At 33.4% G+C, this 22,126-nt stretch overlaps 2 protein-coding genes across 2 annotated transcripts; one reads left to right on the top strand and one right to left on the bottom strand.

The window, feature by feature from the left end:
- Positions 1–687: 687 nt before the first annotated feature.
- LOC143557794 (putative mitochondrial import inner membrane translocase subunit TIM21) lies at positions 688–3,555 on the top strand. Its single transcript, XM_077046784.1, has 6 exons — positions 688–829; positions 894–1,009; positions 2,775–2,953; positions 3,029–3,077; positions 3,173–3,292; positions 3,381–3,555. Exons 1-6 carry the CDS (start codon positions 688–690, stop codon positions 3,537–3,539), a joined length of 765 nt encoding a protein of 254 aa, XP_076902899.1. The 3' UTR covers positions 3,540–3,555.
- Positions 3,556–5,089: 1,534 nt separating this feature from the next.
- LOC143557795 (3-hydroxyisobutyryl-CoA hydrolase-like protein 1, mitochondrial) lies at positions 5,090–7,552 on the bottom strand. The gene is made up of 10 exons (XM_077046785.1): positions 7,478–7,552; positions 6,557–6,625; positions 6,405–6,468; positions 6,240–6,319; positions 6,062–6,145; positions 5,892–5,976; positions 5,724–5,809; positions 5,460–5,642; positions 5,287–5,385; positions 5,090–5,194 (listed from the first exon to the last, which is right to left on the bottom strand). Exons 1-10 carry the CDS (start codon positions 7,478–7,480, stop codon positions 5,105–5,107), a joined length of 843 nt encoding a protein of 280 aa, XP_076902900.1. The 5' UTR covers positions 7,481–7,552; the 3' UTR covers positions 5,090–5,104.
- Positions 7,553–22,126: the final 14,574 nt, after the last annotated feature.

Below are 22,126 nucleotides of genomic sequence, written 5' to 3' on the forward strand. Positions count from 1 at the left end.
CCCCGCTGGCATCCAATACAACCAAGATTTTTCCACCATGAAGCCTCTATCACCTGCTTGAAACTCCTAATTCACTCTTTAACTAGAGGAAGCACATAAAAGAGAAGTAACTGGGCTAGACTTGAACTATATTATAAACAGGCCTTCCCCTCCACTCTAATCGCTAGATCTTTGGTTTGATCGGGACCAGGAGTGCTAGTTTACACGACTTTAGACATATAAAGCAACTATAAAAGCTATGTTTGACGAGTTGATTCGAATATCACTCCAACTCGTAATTCACTTCAAGAGCTACCCCCAACCTCTCGTTTATTAACAAAGTAAGAGGCATTTCAGACAATTAGCATATGAAAGTATTTAAATGCGTTGTTCTTTTTCTAACATCTTCAACCATTTCTATTTCGGAAAAAAATTCATGGTAAATCAAGACGGAATCGTTCATAAGCTTTCCCTTTGGTAGAGCCATCTGGAAACCAATAAATAATAAACTAGTCAAACCCAAACGTTTTTAATGGACACGCGACCCGTGGACCCGCCCCACATCAAGTCATATCCGACATAACCTCCACAACTCAAACTCTCCCCTTTACTATTTAACAAAAACCCCCAATCTCAAAACTAGGGTTTATCATTATCATTATCAATCAATCCACTAATTAACTGAACACCAATCAATCGATCAACACCATGATTCGATCATCTTCACGCTCTTTAAGCAAATTAACATCCTTGTACAGATCCATGTCCTCTATTCCATCTTCCCAGTCAACTGTCACTGCGATTCGGCGGTTAACAACCGATGTAACGGTACCAAATAGACAAGAAACGGGTATGGGTTTGTGTAATTGGTAATGGGTTTCGTTTGTTTTGTTGATTTGTGTGGTTTTTTGCAGGAAAGTTTGGTGCTTTCGGGTTTTTACGCTCTCGGTTTCATGCGGCGGCTTGGGTCAATGGAGAGAGATCGTTTGCGTCGAAAGCATCGCGGTCGACGAGTGCGAATGCGTCACAGGTTGTATTTTGTATTCTGTTAGGATAAAAATTAATCAATTTTTTGTTTCACGTTGAACCGAACCGAGCGAGCCAAAACCGAACGTTGAACGAGCCTTTTTTGATTGAGCATTGAGTGAGTTTCCGAGCGTTACTTATGCCTTTTTTTTCACTTTAAAATATTCAATGAGAAACAAGTTTGAAGTTGGATATAATGTACCTAAAAAAACAAATTAGTAGCTTTTAGACGTTTTAGACAAACTTATAGTAGCTTGCAAATTTCTATGCAAAACAAGTTTGAAGTTTATTCTTTTAGTGTTTGTCTACAAATGTTATTTTGTGTTTAGGTGAGCGTAAACATTATTTGGCTGACAATATACAAGATTTAGCTAATTTTAATGAGAAAGGCAATAAATTAGTGTCTAAAGTGCACCAATTTCCCTTTTTGGAAGGCTGTTCACGAGCTGAGCCGAAGTGAGCGAGTGCTTACTCGTGCTTGGCTCGATTACAAACCGAATACAAAACCGAATGAGCATTTTCTGATTGAGCATTGAGCGAGTTTCCGAGTATTACGTATCTCTTTTTTCACTTTAAAAAGTTTCTATAAGAAACAAGTTTGAAGTTGTATATAATGGAGAGAGGTCGTTTGCGTCGAAAGCCCGCGGTCGAGGAGTGCGAATGCGTCACAGGTTGTGTTTTGAGTTCTTTTGTTATGATAAAAATTAGTGATTTTTTTAGTTGTCTGCAAATGTTAAACAGTTAGACAAAATTTAGCAAACATTAATAAGAAGGGAAATAAATTAGTGTGTTTTTGGAAGTCAGTATGAATCTGTATCGAAAAGAAACTAGCTTTTGATCGGTTTCCGTTTTCTATAGGGCTGTAAACGAACCGAAAAAGACGTTCTTGTTTGTGTGTTAAGCTTTTATCGGACAAGCGAACGGTTCATGAACAGCTAAGCGAATGAATTTCTTGTCCGTGTTCATTCGTTTATGAAATGAGCTTGTTCATGAATGTTTCACGAACACAAACAATGTTATATTTTATTGGACTAACCGAGAATGGTTAGTGTTAACGGTTCAGTCCGGCTACCAAGTTTGTGTTGTGTATTTTCTTTATTTCATCGCTTTTTTCGCTTTAGAAACTTCTATAAGAAACAAGTCTGAAGTCGGATATAATGTACCTGAAAACAAACTGGTAGCTTTTAGACAAACTTCTAGTAGCATGCAAATTTCTATAAGAAAAAAGTATGAAGTTTGATATAATGAACCTGAAAACAAACTTCTACTAGCCTGAAAGTGACAGAACCGAGCATACCTTCTCATGCTTGGTTCGTTTACAAACCGTGCCGAAATCAAATGGGCAATTTTCGAGCAATTGTCAAATGTCGAGTAGTTTCAGCAGCCCTAGTATGAACCTGTGTCGAAAAGAAACAAGCTTTTGATCGATTTTAGTTTCTTATGCGGTGAATATTAAGTTTCTAAATTCTAATAAACCGACTGAGTTTTTTTGTTGAAATAGAACAAGCATCTTCGAGCGAATCTTGAGCGTTGAGCAGTTGGGCAGCCTTAATATGAACCTGTGTCAAAAAGAAACTAGCTTTTGATCTAGTTCAGTTTCTTATGTTGCAAATATTAAGTTTCTAATACTAAACCAAGTAAGTTCTATTAGAAAAGCTGCAGGCCTGTTAATCTTCTTCAATGAGTTTATTTAATGCTGATAAGCTAATAGACTGTTAAAAGTCATTATTTGGACTTATACTTATCTTATTTTCCATCTTGCTTTATAGAGCAGGAAAGATGTTACAACTGTTGAAGATCCATTTGATGCACCAACTTACAATATACCCGAAAAGCCAATGACATTTACCGAAGGAGCTTCGTACAGTGTTGTTATTTTGGCAGGACTTGGAATTGCTGCTGCAGCGGGATATGGTGTATTTAAAGAACTTATATTTGAACCAAAAGAGTACGACTTGGTAGCATTAGTATTACATTTTATACCTATTTTGTTATTTTACTGATTTTTTTTTTTGTTCATTAGGTACAAGGTTTTTAACAAGGCTCTGTGCAGGATTCAAGATGATAGTCAGGTTTCTTCATTATCGTGTTTCACGTACAACTTTTTTTTATCAAGAAATGAATAAAATTTAATATTATTTATTGTAATATCTATTATGGGCACTAGGTTAGGGTTAGGATAGGCTCACCTATCACTGGATACGGTCAAGAAACAAGAAACCGTGCGGCTCGCCAACGAATCCCTAATAGAGTCTGGAAGGACGATGATGGTGTTGAGCATGTCGAGGTTAGTCGTCTTAACTTCTTTTGAATCGTATAATTATGTTTAGGAAAATACGTCTGTTTTAATTTTGTTAATTATTGGATATATGTAGGTTAATTTTTATATCCGGGGCCCACACGGAGCTGGTAAGGTTTTCAGCGAAATGTTTAAAGACAACGAGGATAAGCAATGGAAGTTTATGTATCTTCAAGTCGAGATCCACTCGCCATCCCCGTCAAGGATGCTGCTTGAGTCTTATATTCCCGCTTGATTCAACAAATGGAACATGTAATATTCAATATCAGAAATGCATAAAGGTTACAGGGGTGTGCAAGAAACCAAAAAAAACCAAGCCAAACAAAAACCGACGGTTTGATTTTATGTTTTTGTAAAAACCGACGGGTTTTGGTTTTGCATGTAATAAAAACCGAAAAAACCCGAACCGAATTCCTAAATTTTTATTTTTTTATTTGTTATTTTAAGTAATTTATAAGAAGTTAATAATATGTAACTCAAATATTTTTGGTTAAATATATAATAGTCTATTAGTTAACAATTAACAAAATTATAAATACATAAATTCATTATTTTTTGGCAACTTTTTTTTTTGGCGTAAAATTTTCAAACTCAAATGGTAAACTTACAAAAACCGAAACCGAACCGAAACCAAAACGAAAATTGAAAAACCAAAACCGAAAAAACCAAGACTGAACGGTTTCATAAAAATCCAAAAACCGAAGTTTTGGTTTTTCGATTTAGATTTAGCCCAAAACCGCACCAAACCGAACTATGCACACCCCTAAAAGGTTACATGAATTTTCAATCAAGCCTGTTTTAACGGTGATGATAACGGGTTCTTTATGTGCTTTTTATGCAGGCAAATGATAGCAAGCACTCTGTTTTGATGATACATGAAAGCATAAGACACTTGAATGGGTTTGATCATGTTGTCTCTTTTCCATTTGACTATTTGTATCATTTTATCACTTTCTTTTTGTGTCAAATGGTGGTGGTTTTGTCACTAATTATTTCGTAGCGCGAATAAATTACGTTTGATAGGTAGTAAATGGAACGAGGATAAAAATCTTGTTTGTTTAGTTTGAAAGGAAGCAATGAATGGGAAAAATAGGTTATTGATTCTTGGACTAGTAATGCTTTATTTTCTTGATATTTAACCTTGGGATATTGGCAGTTCATTCTTTAAAAGCTGAAATGGTACGAAAAGTCGTTTTATACAGGGGTAAACATGACTTGGTTTTGTTTGGTTCGGTTTTTGTTTTGAACAATTACGATGGTGGTGCTTGATTATATAAACCCGCATGCGATGCATTAAACAAAACAATTGGTTTGTGATTGATTACATGTGAACATTTATATCCCTTGCCAAAAATACATGTGTCGTAATTTGGTGGCATCCTCACTTTCTACGAAATTAATTACGTTCATCCCTAATTCGTACCCTTTTAACAGCATGCCATCATTTACGTAAATGCCTCTCGTTGCTTTGTAGGCAAATCCAGATCAGGCTCTAGTGGAGTGAGGCGGGAGAGGTACTGATCGACCATGTCCTTGGTTACGTGTTCTAAGCTCGGTGGGTCCCACTGTACAAATTTAAGAGTAAAGACCAAGTTAATATTAACAAAGATCCAAAAACATTCAAGAAATATTCAAGAAGAATATACAGAAAGCTGATACCTTTGGTGCAAGATCTTTATCTACCAGTCGTGCCCGAACAACCTGATGAAGATATTAACCCAATAAGGCGATACTCTTCTAAAAGATGATTTTCATTGGTACATGACTAGATGAAGAAGTGATAACAATACCTCATTGAGATCACTTGACATGCCCAACAACTCCTTGTAATGACATCCGGTATTCACGAATTAGACATTGATCAAAAGTCTGAAACCGGCCTTCTCGTATCTGAATACAATATAAAATAAAATAAAAAAAAATCAATTTATAAAGTTAAAAATTAAGATCAGCTGAAGAAGCTAAATCTTGAAGACACTTACAGATCTCAAAGCAACCTTCAAGCTCAATGGTGATGCGTATTTTAGCTTCTTTAAGATTGAATTGCACCATCCATCATCAGTTTTTCCAGCTTCACTTTCCTGTCGGTTTTATCTTTTTATTACTAAACTTATCTATAAAATCCAATTATGCAAGCTCACAGTTTCATTGTTACCAAAGCATCAATGATTTCCTCAACAGTATCATAGCTGAAACATTTGTCAATCCTCTCGGTCCTCCTGATAAAACTTGCATTATTCGGAAAGTCAATATAACTGTACTTTTGAAGACACGTTTCAATAACAGAAGGATCATCGGTTACTAGATTCTTAAGGCAATCTTCAATTGCTGGAACATTCTGCAAAGAAATTTATCTCATAGTTTTTTTTATAGTTATCATGAAATTAAGAAAAATTAATATGTCACGAGTAGAACTTACCGCACTGGGTGAATAGTGTGTAGCCAGTCCACATGCAACCATATCTACTCCATTTAGCGTGTCTCCTGTTAGAGCCAAATACTCCCCTGCATAAAAATTATTTTATAAAACTCACCATCACTTACCATATGTTTAATAGATTTTGAAAAGTATGAGCAAATTTTGTACCTAAATAACCGGGAAGATGTGAAAGATGAAACGAAGCTCCAGCATCAGGATGAAAACCAATTAGCGTTTCAGGTGTAGCAAAAGTCTGCAGTATGTTATAACTTATAAGTGTTCATATTAAAATTAAAAAAACATAGAAATAAAAAGAAAGTGCGTATAAAAACGCTTACAGTTTTATCAGTTGCAACCCTAAATGTTCCTGGAATGGACACTCCAGCCCCTCCACCCATGGTAATCCCGTTCAATATAGCCACCTATGGATAATAGTAACTACCGGTAATCCAACCTGGTTCCAATAATCACCATTTCCAATTAAACGTGATGGTAGAGTTGCAGTATACTACTTACATGTGGCTTTAAATATGTGCCTACAAGATACATAAAGTTATACAGTGTCCAAAAGAATTCCTTGCATCCTTCAATATTACCTGTATATTGATTGTATCAGACTATCAATAAGAAATAATATCAATGTACCGAATTTAAACCGACATAAGTGGTTTCTGTTTATACCTTTTCTTATCATATCATGAACAGAAATAATATCACCACCAGCACAAAAAGCCCTGCCACTGCCCTATAAAAGATATGCACAACTATCAGTTACTTGGTATTAGTTTGTAGAAAACTGAAACCAAATGTTTGGTATTAGTTTGCAGAACTACCTTCATTACAACAAAACCTATATCAGGGTTTTCTTCCCAACTTTTATACAGCTTCTGCAACCTCTTTCCCTGAACAGCACCAGCAGTGCCAAATAACATAATTATAGCCGATAATAAGTAGCAGAAAACCAACGGAAAACGCAAACAACATGCTGTTAATTTAAGGCGAAATGTTTCTACTCTAAAGCATAGTTGTCAAAGGCGCAAAGGTTGAGCCTTGGGCCTAGGCGCAAGGCGCTTTAAATGCCAGGGCCCGGATACGCAAGGCACATAGCATAAACACACCCTTTTTTAGGCTTTTAGGCATGTTTTAGTTTAGGCTGGTTCCAGGCCATTTTAGGATGTTTCAGACCAGTTTATCCATAAATTTCTGAATTTTGCTTAAATTTTTAGGATTTGGCCAAAATCTCAGTGAAATCTGACCAAAATCAGCAAAATCTGGGTCGAAGGTCGCTTGATCGCCTGGATGGCAAGCGCCTCGCTTCACCTGAGGACCTAGGCTCACGCACAAACGCTTTTTTGATTTAAAGTCAGTCAAGCATATATAGTATGAATATCAGCTTGACTTTTTACAAAAAGTAGAGCAGTTAACATGTAAGTCAAATTAAGCATTTTCAGCATTTAAATATCAAGAAATAAACAAATCACCACATGGATGAAAAATCAGAAATTATCAGAAACATGGAGAGATTAAATATTCAAGTTGACCTACAAACATATTTAAAAAAAAATCTAATTAAATCTAAGTCTCCTTCCTATTAAAAAATTAACCTTATTATACAACAGTACAACACCAGCAATTAATAATAATAACAACAACAACAACAACAACAATAACCTAATTAAACTAGGCCAGCAATTCATATACTAATAATAATAACCTAATTAAACTGCACCAGCAATTAATAATAATAATCGAACCATGGAAGTGTTAAGTGCATTTAGGAAGGACGGTCTATTGAGAATAACAGATCTGGAACATGCATTGCCTTCAACTAACACCTTGCAAATGCATTCATTATCATTATCAAATTATATATATATATATAATATGTATATTGTGTGTGTGTGATGAATTGGTTAATAATTAAGGAGTTACGGTTGAATCAGCATCACCGATAACGGAATGATGATCGGAGAGTGAGGCGTTGGTGTTGCTGTAACTGCTTCTTGCTGTTCGAAGGTGAAATTGAAGGTTACGTGATCTTCTAGCTAAACTCTGCATCTCTGTCAAAATCAAAATCAAAATCAAAATCAAAATCAATATGAATATGATGATGAAAGAGTTTGTTTGTTTGTTTGAGAAATAATTGTTTTTATTTTTATATTATAGTTTTTATCATAAAATGTGAAAAATGTCATTAGGACTTTTATAATGTATCTATTTTATATTATACCTTTTAACATAAAACGTCATTAGGGGGAGTCATGAGGACTTTGTTTTACCCGATATTTAAAAACCGGTATTTATTTTATTTGTATCCGTCTGATTAAAAATGATGCAATCGGGGTATACTGGGTTAAAAAGTTTAGCTGTAATTCCATAAAAATATAACTTCAACACTAAAAATAATTCAATAATACATTAATAAATCTCAAACATGAATCAAACATCAAACATGAACAATATAAGTCAAGTAACAACTTAATCAACTACAACGTATGTAAAAAAACTAACCTTAGATTTGTTTATTAGGGGATCGTTGTTTACTCGTTTCAACCTTATCCGCTAGGTTAAAAGTCATTTTTAAAAATATGAGCCGCAAAAAAATATCAAAAATCTAAATCTATTTATTTAAAACAAGGTTTGCCGGTTTAAACCGCTATTTTTAAAAAGCAGGCAGTATGATGTTCTAGCAAACTGTCCAAAAATATCGGGTTCTAAATGTCGATTACTTTACCAAAATTCGGTATAACCGGTTCAACCGGCCGGTACGTACCGGTTTTTAAACATTGTTTTTACCATCTGTTATCTAACCATTTTTTTATTAAATGTATGACCATGCATAATGGTAACTAAGCACATAGGGGGATTTTGCGACACGTGGCGTCTCAGTCAACAATGACTAGTTTTATAAAAGTGACGTAGTGGTAAAAGGTCTCAAAATCCCTTTACAATCTCTACACAATTGTTATTTTTTTAACTTTTTAATATAAATAAAATATAAAACAATGGTACGTGTGGTCTAAGCGGCTAAAACTGATTGTTTGAAAAAAGCTTTAGCTTGTTACCCGGTTAGCGCCCAAGGGTCTTCTTCTAGTTTGACGTCCATGCTTAACGACGACTAAATGGTTTGGTGAAAAATTGTTAGTGAGGTTATAGTGGCGTCACCTCACTACGGTTAGTCTTATATGATATTTGAGAAGCATGTTTTGCTTTGATTTTGTAAATGTGTTTGGGTAAGCGAATGAGAATCGTTATACTACATTTGTTTCAAAGTATGTGAAAAATTTGGTAACTAATTCATCATCAAATTAAACCACAATTGAGATACTTAGTGTGTGTGTGAAAATGAAGGTTGCCCACCAATATACCATATGATTTTGTATTATTAATAACTAATATAAAATACGATTTATATACAAATAATATAAAATACGATTTGTACAAATAAAATTAGCATAATAAATATACAAATAACGTAGTGTAATTATAGTTTTCAATTAGAGTAATTGTGTTATAAAAAAATAATATAGTGTAAGGAGTAATAATTACTCTAGTGTTAACATAATTACTCTAATTAGTTATACAATTATCACAATAAAAGTCATTTGTATTAAAGCCAAACCCAATTAATTAACTCTATAGAACTTGATATCAGGGCCGGCCATAAGGTGTGGCGGGGTGGTCGACAACCACAGACCTGACACCTCGCTAGGCCCGAATTTGACCACAGGCCCGACACCCTCACTAGGCCTGAATTTATTTCTTTTAGATTATATGTATTTTTATTAAATCAACAATATGTATATTTATTGTTTAAACTCAATTACATAACCACTAGCTTAGTCTAGTGGCAAAAGGGTCTTACTCCTAACCAAAAGGTTATGGGTTCTAATTTCATTTGAGACATGTTTAATCCTATTTTTATACAAAAGTTTTTTACATAACCTAAATTATAACCAAGAAAGCTCATATCAAAATTAAATTGTTTAAACCCAACAAAACACTTATTTTACTTAAGGCCCAAAAAAATTTTCGTCTTTAACTCAAAAACTTTTTTTCTTTCTCAAAACTGGCCCTGCTTGATATGGATGGTTTTTGTCAATCTCAAATAATTCTAATATTAAAATACTTATAATAAACAATTAAGTGCTAAAATATATTACTTAATTCAAATTAAAACTTAAAACAAAAATGTCCAGGCAATTAAATACGAGTTAAATACACACATCATATCACTTTAAATAAAATATGTCATTCTCATTTTCTAGTTTCTAGTCACTATTGTACCAAGCAACCACTAGACGTCAAACATATATGTTGTCGTAAACCTATGCCCATACTCAGGGGCGGACCCACATGGGTCAGGTCCTAAGACATTAATGTTTTTTAAAAATTTCTTAGATGTGGTATATTAAATTTTGTAAAGACCTCATAAAAATTAATATTTGAAACCCATATTGTTAAGGTTGAATTGCTCTAGTGGAAAATCATTTGTTTTACCTTTGAGAGGTTGCAGTTTCAAGTCTCACCATGCTATTTCTTTTGTTGGTTTTTTATTTTTTTCATATCCTAGTCAATATTAGTTATTTAGTTAGGGTATTTGTGGCTTTCATTAGTTTCTCCAATGTAACAATTATCACCATGCAACATATATAATGACAACATGGGTTTTGCATATTTTTTTATTGTTTATCTTGTTTATGTATATTATAATGGAAATTTGGAAATAAATAATCCCACATTTTGTGTATTGGTCGATAATAATCTCACCTTTAAAAATCACTAGCAATGGTCCCACCTTTTAAATATTTTTGTCTCACTGGTACTCCGTTAAGAAATACTTAACGTCGTTATGTTTTTTCCCTAGTTTCAAACCGATGTTTTAGGGCTTTTGATCGGAAGAACGATATGAGTCGACTGATGTAAAATTTCTGGATCCGCCTCTGGTTGAGGTGGTGCCACTTGGCCCAATCCAGACTTGCGGCATCAACCCCCGGCTTGGGCAAAACCCGAGCATTGTCAATGCCGGATGTTGCTTAGTGAATCAGCAAAACTCGAGCATTGTCAATCACAGGCATTGTGTTGATAAGTTGATACGAATTCAGTAAAACAAAAGATAAAACATTCGTTACAAATATGAAACTAAATAAAACAAAAAAAAATATTTAACCAATAAAAAATAATAATAATGAGTCATTTATGTGGTGCCACTTGGCCTAATAAGGGCCTTGCGGCACCAACCTTCAATCTTACTATACGTAGATAATTCGGATAAAATCAAAAGTAAACTTTAAGATGAGATGTAAAGTGAATCTGGAATGCTAATGTAAATAGATTTAATTAGAAGATGACAATTTCATAAATAATTTGATTTTAGCTATAACCGAAAGAACAAAATCGGAAAAACCACAATTTTGACTTTTTTTTCTTATTTAATTACAGTACTTTAAACGCATACAGCTTTTATATATTTTATTGTTTTAATAATTTTTATTTTCTTTGTGTACAATATTGTTATATGAAAACGATTTTTTTAATACTCATGCATCGTGTATAAATATGCATAATTATATGTATAACGCTACGTATTTATAAAGAAGCGGTATTTGATGTATTGTAATAACATTTTCTAAAACATGTGTAAACTATTTAAAAAGCGTATGAAACTCACCTAATAATATCCAAGCTTCGATTAACTGGACCTTGAATCGGATATACTTTCTACCCTTATGAAACAGATCCACCAAATAATCATCTTCAATCGCTTCAATTGTTTATATACGAGCGAGTTGAACTGCATCAAAAAAGCGTACATCGATGATAGATCATGCTAGTATTTGTCAAGCATTCAGACTCGCTATATTGTTTTGCTTCCATGTATATGTATTAAGCATAAGATTTGAATATAGATGTGTACTTATAAATACGTATATAACGATACAACATGATTAGAACTTTAGAAGAAGTCTATCACGACATCACCATCTTTGATGCTTATCTCCCTTAGTCCACGTAAAGGCTTATCCAATTGCCTAAATGGCATAGAGTATAGACTATAGAATAATAATTAAATTAAAGATGCTATATAGCATCAGTATGTATATGGTTAATTTATTATCATAGATTAATATACTATTATGATTAAACCAACTATGCAATATACATGTGTCATTGGATCTTTGTTATCAAATACAAGATTAAAACAAAAACCATATAGCGAATTATATTTTTGAGTACATTAAATGTTCTTCAAATAAACTTACATCACAGATTATTCATAATTAACAAAAACATATAACATGATTTCTCAACAATTAACCTATTTAATATTTTTGTAAACAAATAGGCGGTTTGATATTACAACCTTTCGCAACTATTGCAATGCCAGGAATGTGAAGTGGTCCAAGCTCCTGATAGTAACAAAAGCAATCTTCTTGGTGCCGGAGAATTTGGCAACACTCTTGAGGTGGATAATCTGTTTTAGTAACGAATGGGTGAGTAAAACAAGCATAAACTACTTTATCCCGAGAACAATGTTCCTTTACATCTGCATGCACTTGCACCATAAGATTTGTTGTGACTACCATCACCATGACACAAAGAAAACTAGAAACCTTCATTGCAAAATTAAAGAGATGATACTTTTTTAAGCTTATAGTATCAAATGAAGAAGTTTTGCAATGCTATTTATAACCATAAGAAAAATAAAGATGTGAAAACCTTGATATATCGTTCACCTTTTATCAATGGCAATTAAATTAAAATTAATAATATAAAATAGTCATAATATACTAGACAACAACAAATTTAATTTTAATAAATGTAAAACAAAATCAATAAATACTATTTTTTAATAGAATAAATATTAATAAATATATATTAGAGTTAATTGCCCGTTTGCCCCCTGTGGTTTGTCAAACTAGCACGTTTGCCCCCAGTGGTTCCGAAATAGCACCATTGCCCCCTGAGGTTGTTTTTTTAGTACCCGGGTGCCCCCAAACATGAACGTCCGTTAGTTTTCACCGTTTGGTGTCATATCTTCTAGGGTATTTTCGTCTTTTAACCCAGTGGTTCCGAAATAGCACCATTGCCCCCTGCATAAAGATGGAACGTCCTTCGATTTCTTCACTTATACACCAAATACCAGCAGATCCTTCAACCCCCACATCCTTCGATTTCTTCTAGGGTTTTCAAACTCATACCAGTGAATCTTTGTTTGAACGATGGCTTGGGAATTAAGGAAGAAATACTCTAACCTTAACCCCCATATAAGATATGGTAAGGTTTAGCACCTTCTTCAATTGCGATTCTTGAAAGGCTGGAATCATTAATTTCAGTTTAAATTTTGCTGTTTATATGTTTTATATGTGTTTGTTTTTGTTTTTTTGTAACAGTTGGACAACCTAATTTGTTCTCTGTACGAATAAACTATGGTGGTGCATTTAGGAACTTTCCGGGTAGAAGATATGCTAATGGTAAGGTTGCATTTATAGATGATGTGGACATAGATGTGTTTTCTGTGATTGAAGTCCATTGGATGTTGCGTGAGCTAGAATTTTTTAAAGATGATGTTCCGCTATATTATCATTTTCAAATACCAGGTAAAGATTTGGATACTGGTTTAGTAGCTTTAGGTAGTGATGCTGATGTGCTTAACTTGTCCAAATATGTGGCTGAAAATAAGATTATTAACTTGTTCATTGAAGAATATAAATCTGATGTGGATACTTATTTGAAATCACCACAATCAACATCTAAGGTTGTTATTGAGGAAATAGATGATGGAGATGCTCATGCTAATGCCATTGCTGTTCCTAGGAAAAAAATGGTTCCTAGAAGAAAATTATTGATGATTGAGTATGGTGATAATGCAAAAGGGGGTGAGAATGCAAAGGATGGTGATAATGCAAAAGGGGGTGAGAATGCAAAGGATGGTGATAATGCAAAAGGGGGTGAGAATGCAAAAGGGGGTGAGCCGGTTGTAGATGGTTATAACTTTGATGATTTTGATTTTTCTACGGTCTACCCAGGGGGTGATAACGAATGTACGGGTGATAATGGGAATGAGGTTGACAATGGTGAGACTGATTGTGGCATCGAGGATTCTAGTGAAGATGATGATTCACAAGATAGTGATTTCAAGGTGGACATTGAAAATGAATATGCGGATGACATGGAAGTTGATATGAGGGACTTCCATGACTATGTAGATGATGACGAGTCATTTGATAGCATGAGTGATGATTCAACTACCGACCTGTCATCTAAGAGAAACAAGATGTTGAGGGAAATCAGACGTAAAGAAAAGGTTAGTGTTATATTCATTGTACTCTTTTGTTTTTTTACTAGTTATTAATTGTGGGATTAACTTGTTGCAGGGCAAGAATCATATGCAAGCTGCAAGATTTTTTGTTGGTCAAACATTTGGAACTAAAAAAGAGGCTAAGAAGCTTGTTGAAATGCAAGCAATTCAAACTAAAAGAAAGTTATCCTATAAGAAAGATGAGGTAAATAGGATTAGAGTCATTTGTGAAGGAAGTGTTCCTCAATTCAATAAAGGTGATGGGCCTTTACAAATATCTGCTAAAAGGGCTAGCCCAAGAAAAAAAAACCCTATTATCAGGCCCAACCAAATACCAGCAGATCCTCCTACTGCCAATTCAATAGCCTGTAGAAAAAGAAAAGAAAGACTTTTACAGGCAGCTTGTCCTTATGTGTTATACATATCTAAGGAGAAAGATTCGGTTGAAACTTGGATGGTGAAGACCTACAAGCCTGAGCACACTTGTGTACAATCAAGAGATAGTCTTTATTTGACTGCCAAGTTCATGGCTAAAGATAAATCGGTGCTTAACCTTGTGGGATCCAACCCACATATTTCTGCGAAAACCATCCAGGAGGAGGTATCAAGGAAGTATGAACTTAATGTTTCCAGACCTAAAGCATTTAAGGCAAAGGTAAAAGCTTCAAAGGAGATCCGGGGTGATTACAAAGAACAATATTCAAAATTGAGGGACTATGCCATGGAGCTCATGAATGCAAATCCAGGCACCACAGTGAAGATTGATGTTGAGTCAGAGCCTAACCCATCTTCTCAAACTAGAGTATTCAAAAGAATTTACATCTGCTTGGGTCCTCTAAAGCAAGGTTTTAAGGCATGTGGGAGGGAATTACTAGGGTTAGATGGGGCTTTTTTGAAGGGATCTTACCAAGGTCAAGTGTTAGTTGCTGTTGGGTTAGATCCTAACAATGGAATCTATCCATTGGCATATGCAATTGCAGAGGCAGAAAACAAAAGTTCATGGACCTGGTTTCTAGAATGCCTTCAAGATGATCTGGATTTACAAAGTAACAGCAATTTCACTTTCATCTCAGATAGACAGAAGGTTAGATCTGTCTTATTTTTAACCTTATGTCTCATAAATTGTTAATTAACATCTTTTATGTTCCTTCTAAATAGGGCTTGATTCCAGCTCTTGCACAAGTATTCCCAGCTGCTGAACACAGATTTTGCCTTAGGCATATACACCAGAATATGAAGTTAAAGTGGAGAGGCAAAGCATTCAAGGATTGCTTGTGGGCATGTGCAACTGCAACAACAGGTAACTTAATCAATTTATGCAGTTAATACTTTTATTGTACTTTCAAGGTTAGATCTGTCTTAATTTATGCAATTGTCAAATAGTTCCTGACTTTATTGAACAAATGGAAGAGTTGAAGAAATTTAATATTGAAGCTTATAAGTGGTTGGCTGGTATTCCACCACAACATTGGAGTAGGTCTCATTTCACAGGTACATTGTTGTTCAAATGTTTCTTAATCAATATGAGGTTTCAATGAGGTAACTTTTTTGTTTTGGTTATAATTGAACAGGAAGAGCACAAAGTGATGTTCTACTCAACAACATGTGTGAGGTCTTGAATTCAAAAACTGTTGATGGGAGAGAGAAGCCTATAATATCATGCTTGGAATTTATAAGAGAATACTTGATGAAAAGGATCATCAATGTGATGAAGGCACAAGATAAATGGAATGGTCCACTAACACCAAAGGCTACAATCATTTTAGAGAGAAATAAGAAAAATGCACCAAGTTGCATTGTAAAGTGGTGTGGTGATAAAAGGTGGCAGGTAACTGGGACTAGAGGTCAATATGCAGTTGATGTGGAGAAAAAGGTTTGCACTTGCAGGAGATGGGAATTGTCTGGAATTCCATGTAAGCATGTTGTTGCTGTCAACTGGGATATGGTTGTTCACAAACAAGAAGTTGGTCCACTAGAGACATGGGTCAATCCATGTTATTTTATGGATACTTGGAAAGAAGTTTACAAGTACAAGATTGGGCCACTGAATGGTCCTAAGTTATGGCCAAAATGTCAGGATCCAACAACATTGATTGCACCATTTCATAGAGCACAAATAGGCAGGCCTAGGAAGAATAGAAGAAAGGACCAGGTGGAGCTTGAAGATAATATGGAAGTTGCTGGAAAATTGACAAGGAAGGGTGGCACTGTAACTTGTAAGATGTGTGGTGATAAAGGGCACAATTCAAGAGGTTGCGGAAAACATAAGAATGTAGCTGGGGATGGAGGTCAAAGTGTTGGTCAAGCTGCTGGTCAAGCTGCTGCTGGAGATGGTGGTGAAAGTGTTGGTCAAACTGCTACTGATATGGATTGTGATGACTCTGTTTTAGGTGCTTTGCTAGGTGATGATGGAGCTGCTCCTGCTAGTTGAAACTGCTTTGATTATATTACTTAAACTTGTTTTGTTATGCTACTTGGTTGTATTAAACATTAGTAGATGTCTTGTTGTCTAAAACTACCTAAAACTATTGCGGCTTATGTTTGCCACCATTTTGGTATGAATTAAGGGTGGATATTAAACATGTTGCTTATGCATTTTGTTGTTAACACTATGTCATGTTTTGATATTAAACTGACTGTGACGTTCCATCTTTATGCAGTTAAAAGACGAAAATACCCTAGAAGATATGACACCAAACGGTGAAAACTCACGGACGTTCATGTTTGGGGGCACCCGGGTACTAAAAAAACAACCTCAGGGGGCAATGGTGCTATTTCGGAACCACTGGGTTAAAAGACGAAAATACCCTAGAAGATATGACACCAAACGGTGAAAACTAACGGACGTTCATGTTTGGGGGCACCCGGGTACTAAAAAAACAACCTCAGGGGGCAATGGTGCTATTTCGGAACCACTGGGGGCAAACGTGCTAGTTTGACAAACCACAGGGGGCAAACGGGCAATTAACTCTATATATTAAAAACGAAATCACAAAGTTATATTGTTCGTTTAAAATTGGATTTTAACAAAGCAAAACACTGTCATTTCACAAACTCTCACGTTGATTGTCAGTTTTAGTTGTTGCCACACTTGACATATAAGAAATTAATGATCGAGGAATGTTATCACAAATTGATCGAATTTCTCTACCGTTTCATGCTTAACGACTACAAGCTTGGTTATACCATTCTCATTGCAAATTCTCACATATTCAAGCACATTTATTACTTTTAAAATGGAGATACGGATAACAAATGACCCCTTAGTAAACACTAGAACTATATTATAAAGTTCAAACTCGACTCGTGAGTAGTTTTATAAACTTAAGGTTAACTTAGGCTTAGTTTATTTATTAGCTGTTACTTATTTAATTATTTAATTTGTAAATTTGATTATTAATATTTTATATATTTATATTATAATTGTAATATATAGCATGAAGATACTATACAATTATTATTTGTACAGTTTTATAAAAAAGTAATTAACGGTTATATAGATATATATATATTTATATATAACAAATAAAAAGTATATAACTAGAAAGTTTGTTTAAGCTTGCGAACAAACTCGAGCTTGACGTGTGTGAAGCTCGTGCTTAAACTTGTTTGCTATATGAGTCTCAACAAACAGACGAGTCGAATTTCAGTAGACGAGTAGCTTAGGAGTGGTTTTGCTCATTTAAACCCATATTAGGCTATTACCCACAAGGATTTTGTGAACCTAGACCATTAATTTTTAAACTGACTGTCAATGATATTTATTTACTTAAGAAATATTTAAATAGACAAATAATATCATTTTCTTTAAATGTAATTAATACCCAACTAATATTATTTTTTAGAAAATGTTTGTCAAATACCAAAGTGAGCCTCTCTGATATATGATGTAACAACTATGCATTTTCATGCATGAAATCACTAGTCTTTTATACTCGTATTTAATAAGATCCATGTATTAGTTCACCATCTATATTATTATGGAATCATATATTATTTATTTCTAGTTATTAATATTATTTTCATATGCACAATTACATGTTTCTATGTACATTTAGTTATACATGGTTAATCGTTAACGTGACACGTTTAACCAGGAATGCCTAGATTTAACCATGGTTAAACGTATAATGTTATACATGGTTATACATGGTTAAACCATGTATAACTCGTTTCCTTCCTAGTAAGTTCTAATTTCCGTATAATGTTTTGTTCTTTCATTCTGCAGAAAAACATTTTATTTCAACGCTTAGATCTCGGTCATACTATATCCAAATCACGAATTTCAAAAGCCTAAATTGGTTCTTTATGTGTCTAGTATCTCTGTAATTTTTGGTGTAAAATTTTATAAACTTTAAAAACGTTTTTATTATTTTTCTTTAACAAAGGGTCTTGCTGAAAATCCTAACACATAACTTTAGCCTCAAAACGAATGTCATAACTCACTCATATTTACGAATTATGACCCAATTTTTGGATATATTGTAGACCTTCTAATTATAAAAATTATCCAACTAGAATCTCCTCAATTTGTTAAAGTATCGATGTTTAGTGATTTTTCTACTAAACTGACTCAGAATCAGACCCCTCGGTAGTCTATGAATTTTATATTTTTTTATAAACACTTAAATCTTATAAAAAATATACATGTTAAAAAACTCATACGGTTACAAGATATAAAATTTTCGTAATCTAACTCAAAGGTTTACTATTTTTAAAAATTCGTGTCTTGAACAGTAAACAACCTATTCTTTTCAAGAAAAGATAATCTAAAACCCTAAACCATAAAGTATCACTTGAAACCCATCCAATTGTACTTCCAAACAAACACCAAGTCTATAGATATTCAACCAAGGGTTCTGTCACCAAGGCTACGGCCTAAGGAAAAACCAAGTGGCGTGTCCGGGCGTGAATGGACTCACTTACCTTTTCCTGGGAACCTGAGGTCGGAGATTCTATTCCACCGAAATATGGTCACATTCTAACAACTTTCTTGATCATTAGGGCTCTAAACAAAAGCGTTACAAGTCTCAATTCATCAACGAAGGTGAGTTCATAGCCCATTTTCATGCTTTTAAACGTTTTATACTTCGGGGTGGAAACATGCAACTTATTTACTTTATGTTTTATACATGCTATTTGATTCAAGATTTATTTCATTATATTCGTTATGTGTAATCATTACAAGTGTATACTTAATCGCATGTACAACCATTAACTTGTTAAGCCCGTGGTAGTATGATGATAGATCTATTGGCCCGACCTGCCCACGTAGGCCTCGGGTAGAGGCCTGTGTGTTCAGAATCCGACGATCGTTAAACATTAAACATAATAGTCTAATCGTGGATTAGACGACTCGCTAAATGTGTCAGATGTTTGGTTGTAATCACAAAGTATACAAAGTAACTTAACACATATGGATTGCTTTCAACTTAAAACTTATTTTATTAAAACCTATGTTCTCACAAACTATTTTTAGTTGACACTCTCGCATGTTTTTCAGGTATTGGAAATTTGTTTGTTGAAGATTACTTGATGCAAGATATAGGATTGCATAATTGGACCTAGATGACTATAAAACAATTCATTGTATCTCTGTATTGCTTGATATTAAATTAAATTTAACGACTATTGTAACACGACGTATCATGTGCTATGAACAATCACCGTCTCACCTCGACGTATTCCGCCATCGGTTGGGGTGTGACATATAATGTTAATCGTACATACTAATTTTAATGTTTTATGTTTGACTCGTCCATGAAAACCATCTAGAGAAAACTCACCATTGTCAGAAAACCTTATTGAGCATGATTTTGAACTTAAGACCATAAAAATCTCAAATCTCTAACTATCACCCTTATGTGATTGAACTAGAAGGCCAATTACATTAATATTACTAATTTACTGTCTATCCTTTTTATTTATCTTTTGAAATTACGTGTAGTTAGTGTACTTCTCAGCCAATTGATTGTAAGTTCAAATCTCATGATGTGCAGTTGTGATGATTTTAGAAGTAGTAAGTGTGTTTTCACCTATCAAAGAGCATTTGTGAACAAGCAAATTGTTAAAGGATATTAATTATTTACTTAAAAATACCAAAGAACATTTGACTTAACAATACCAAGATGCTAAATAAAACTGTTGTTTTTCAAATGCTTAGGATTCAAGTCCCATTTGGATAGTAAAACAAAGGTTGTTTGGATAATATCAATACCAGCATCGTTGTTCAATCAGTATCGGTTTTATTCAATACGAAAGTTAGTGTAAATGACGTAATCTGTTACAAAATATTTATATAAATGACGGTCCACCCCATAATAATATCCGTCACAAAAAAATTTAAACCGTTAGGTCGTCCAATATTGTCAACTTGAACCACCTTCAAACCTTTTTTTGAGTGTATCAAATAATGTTTTTCTTAACTTTTTGTTTTATTAAAACGGATGTCTAGAATGAGGAACGTCCCACTCAACTTTTCAAGAGACAATATTTCTTTTCTTTTCTTTTTTTTTTTTACTTTTTTTTTTTGATGAAACGAGAACTTCAGGAGACAATTTGATATCTTCATGTGTGAGTCATATAATATATTTTAATAAAAAAAATGATTATTTCGTATTTGTTTTACTACTACTAAGGTTACCCGCGCGTTGCGGCGGTGTTATTTATGTTTTGCTTACTAATACCATTTTTATTTGACGATATTTATGAATTTCATTAAAATCAAGTAGCATGTTTAGGTAGTAATATGTTACACATAATAGTTACATTTGAATATATTTGTGATAAAATTCAAGAAATTGATATTAAATTACCCTACTAGATTGGTTCATCAGCAATTATATTTAAAAAAAAAATAATAATAATAAAAATAATAAAACAAACATCAATGTTCTATATAAGATAATACATATAACCATAAAAAAAATATAACCATGCTATGATTAATTAATATTTATTTATGTACAAATAAAATATAATTACTACATTCAAGCTATGATGCCTGCTATGGCAAACAAAAAATAAATCTTTAAATGAGAAAATTTTTAAAAAGATGATTAAAATTTATGCAACTTAATTTAATAAAAAGGATAAATTTTACACTTATATACACGTACGTACTTTACGTGCATGCCATTATGTCAAAATATTTCTCTTATCATCTATATGTTAAGTCTAATTATAACATGAATATAATAAAACTTAGATGCTGTTAGTAATATTATGTGGAAAACGTCTAAAGTAATCTTTATTTCTTATTTTTTTTTGTCAATGCTTTCATGTTAAAATCATCATATTCTCATCATTCATAGTTCTAATTAATCATATTCTATTCTCATTTTAATGGGCGGTAGGTGAATTAATTAAATGGGCACTAAAAAACATCCAAACACCGGTCTATGCTTTTTGGTATTATATTCAGTATACATACATTACTTGGTAGTTATTTGTTGAAAGAAAAAAATATGTTTACAAAAAGTATGTTTAAATTGTTGCTCACTTGGATTTGGCTCCTTAGCAAGAACCACGCTAGCTGTATCTTTCGTTCTAGATCGAAAATAATGGCAAAAAAAAAAAAAAATTGCAACACATAAGCAATAGCCCGGGTGCAACCATGATGATATATTTTGTATGTTTTCTCAAGTTTCTGTTTTAATTAAATCGAGCAAAAATCCCTCAAACTATAAACCATATGCATAATAACACAAATATGCGTAAAAAATCCAATTTTTACCCATAAAAAGAAAAAGTAAGTCACATAAGTAACAAAGATTATATACCTGAAAAGGATCTAAATCATGATTATATAATTTAGATCTTTTTTGAAGGCCATTGTTAAATTCAATAAGTTGCTTATTGGTTCATTGAACTCTCTGATATTTTGGATCAAGAATCATATGAAAGTTGTCTTCTTCACACTATGAAGTTATTCCACAGTCACCAATGAAGTCAAACAGAAGTCTTTGAAACCCTAATTACAGAATCAGATAACTTAAATTATATTCTTTATGAAAATTACTTGAAAGCTCATAAATAAATATTTATTTAAATAAATAAATAAATAAAAAACACTATAATTCTTGATTTAGATTTGGTATTT

Source organism: Bidens hawaiensis, unplaced genomic scaffold, assembly GCF_021521415.1.
Source record: "Bidens hawaiensis isolate Kalapana, Puna unplaced genomic scaffold, B.hawaiensis_p1.1 tig00019187_1, whole genome shotgun sequence".
In the NCBI taxonomy this organism is placed as follows: Eukaryota; Viridiplantae; Streptophyta; class Magnoliopsida; order Asterales; family Asteraceae; genus Bidens; species Bidens hawaiensis.

Excerpts from the sequence above, each read along its gene's own strand:
- LOC143557794 (XM_077046784.1), top strand. The coding sequence starts at position 688 with ATGATTCGATCATCTTCACGCTCTTTAAGCAAATTAACATCCTTGTAC. Across the intron at positions 2,954-3,028 it reads CTTATATTTGAACCAAAAGA|GTACAAGGTTTTTAACAAGG; the intron begins GTACGACTTGGT and ends TTTGTTCATTAG. Across the intron at positions 3,293-3,380 it reads ATGGTGTTGAGCATGTCGAG|GTTAATTTTTATATCCGGGG; the intron begins GTTAGTCGTCTT and ends GGATATATGTAG.
- LOC143557795 (XM_077046785.1), bottom strand. Across the intron at positions 6,469-6,556 it reads TAGGTTTTGTTGTAATGAAG|GGCAGTGGCAGGGCTTTTTG; the intron begins GTAGTTCTGCAA and ends TATCTTTTATAG. Across the intron at positions 5,195-5,286 it reads TGAAGGTTGCTTTGAGATCT|ATACGAGAAGGCCGGTTTCA; the intron begins GTAAGTGTCTTC and ends TATTGTATTCAG.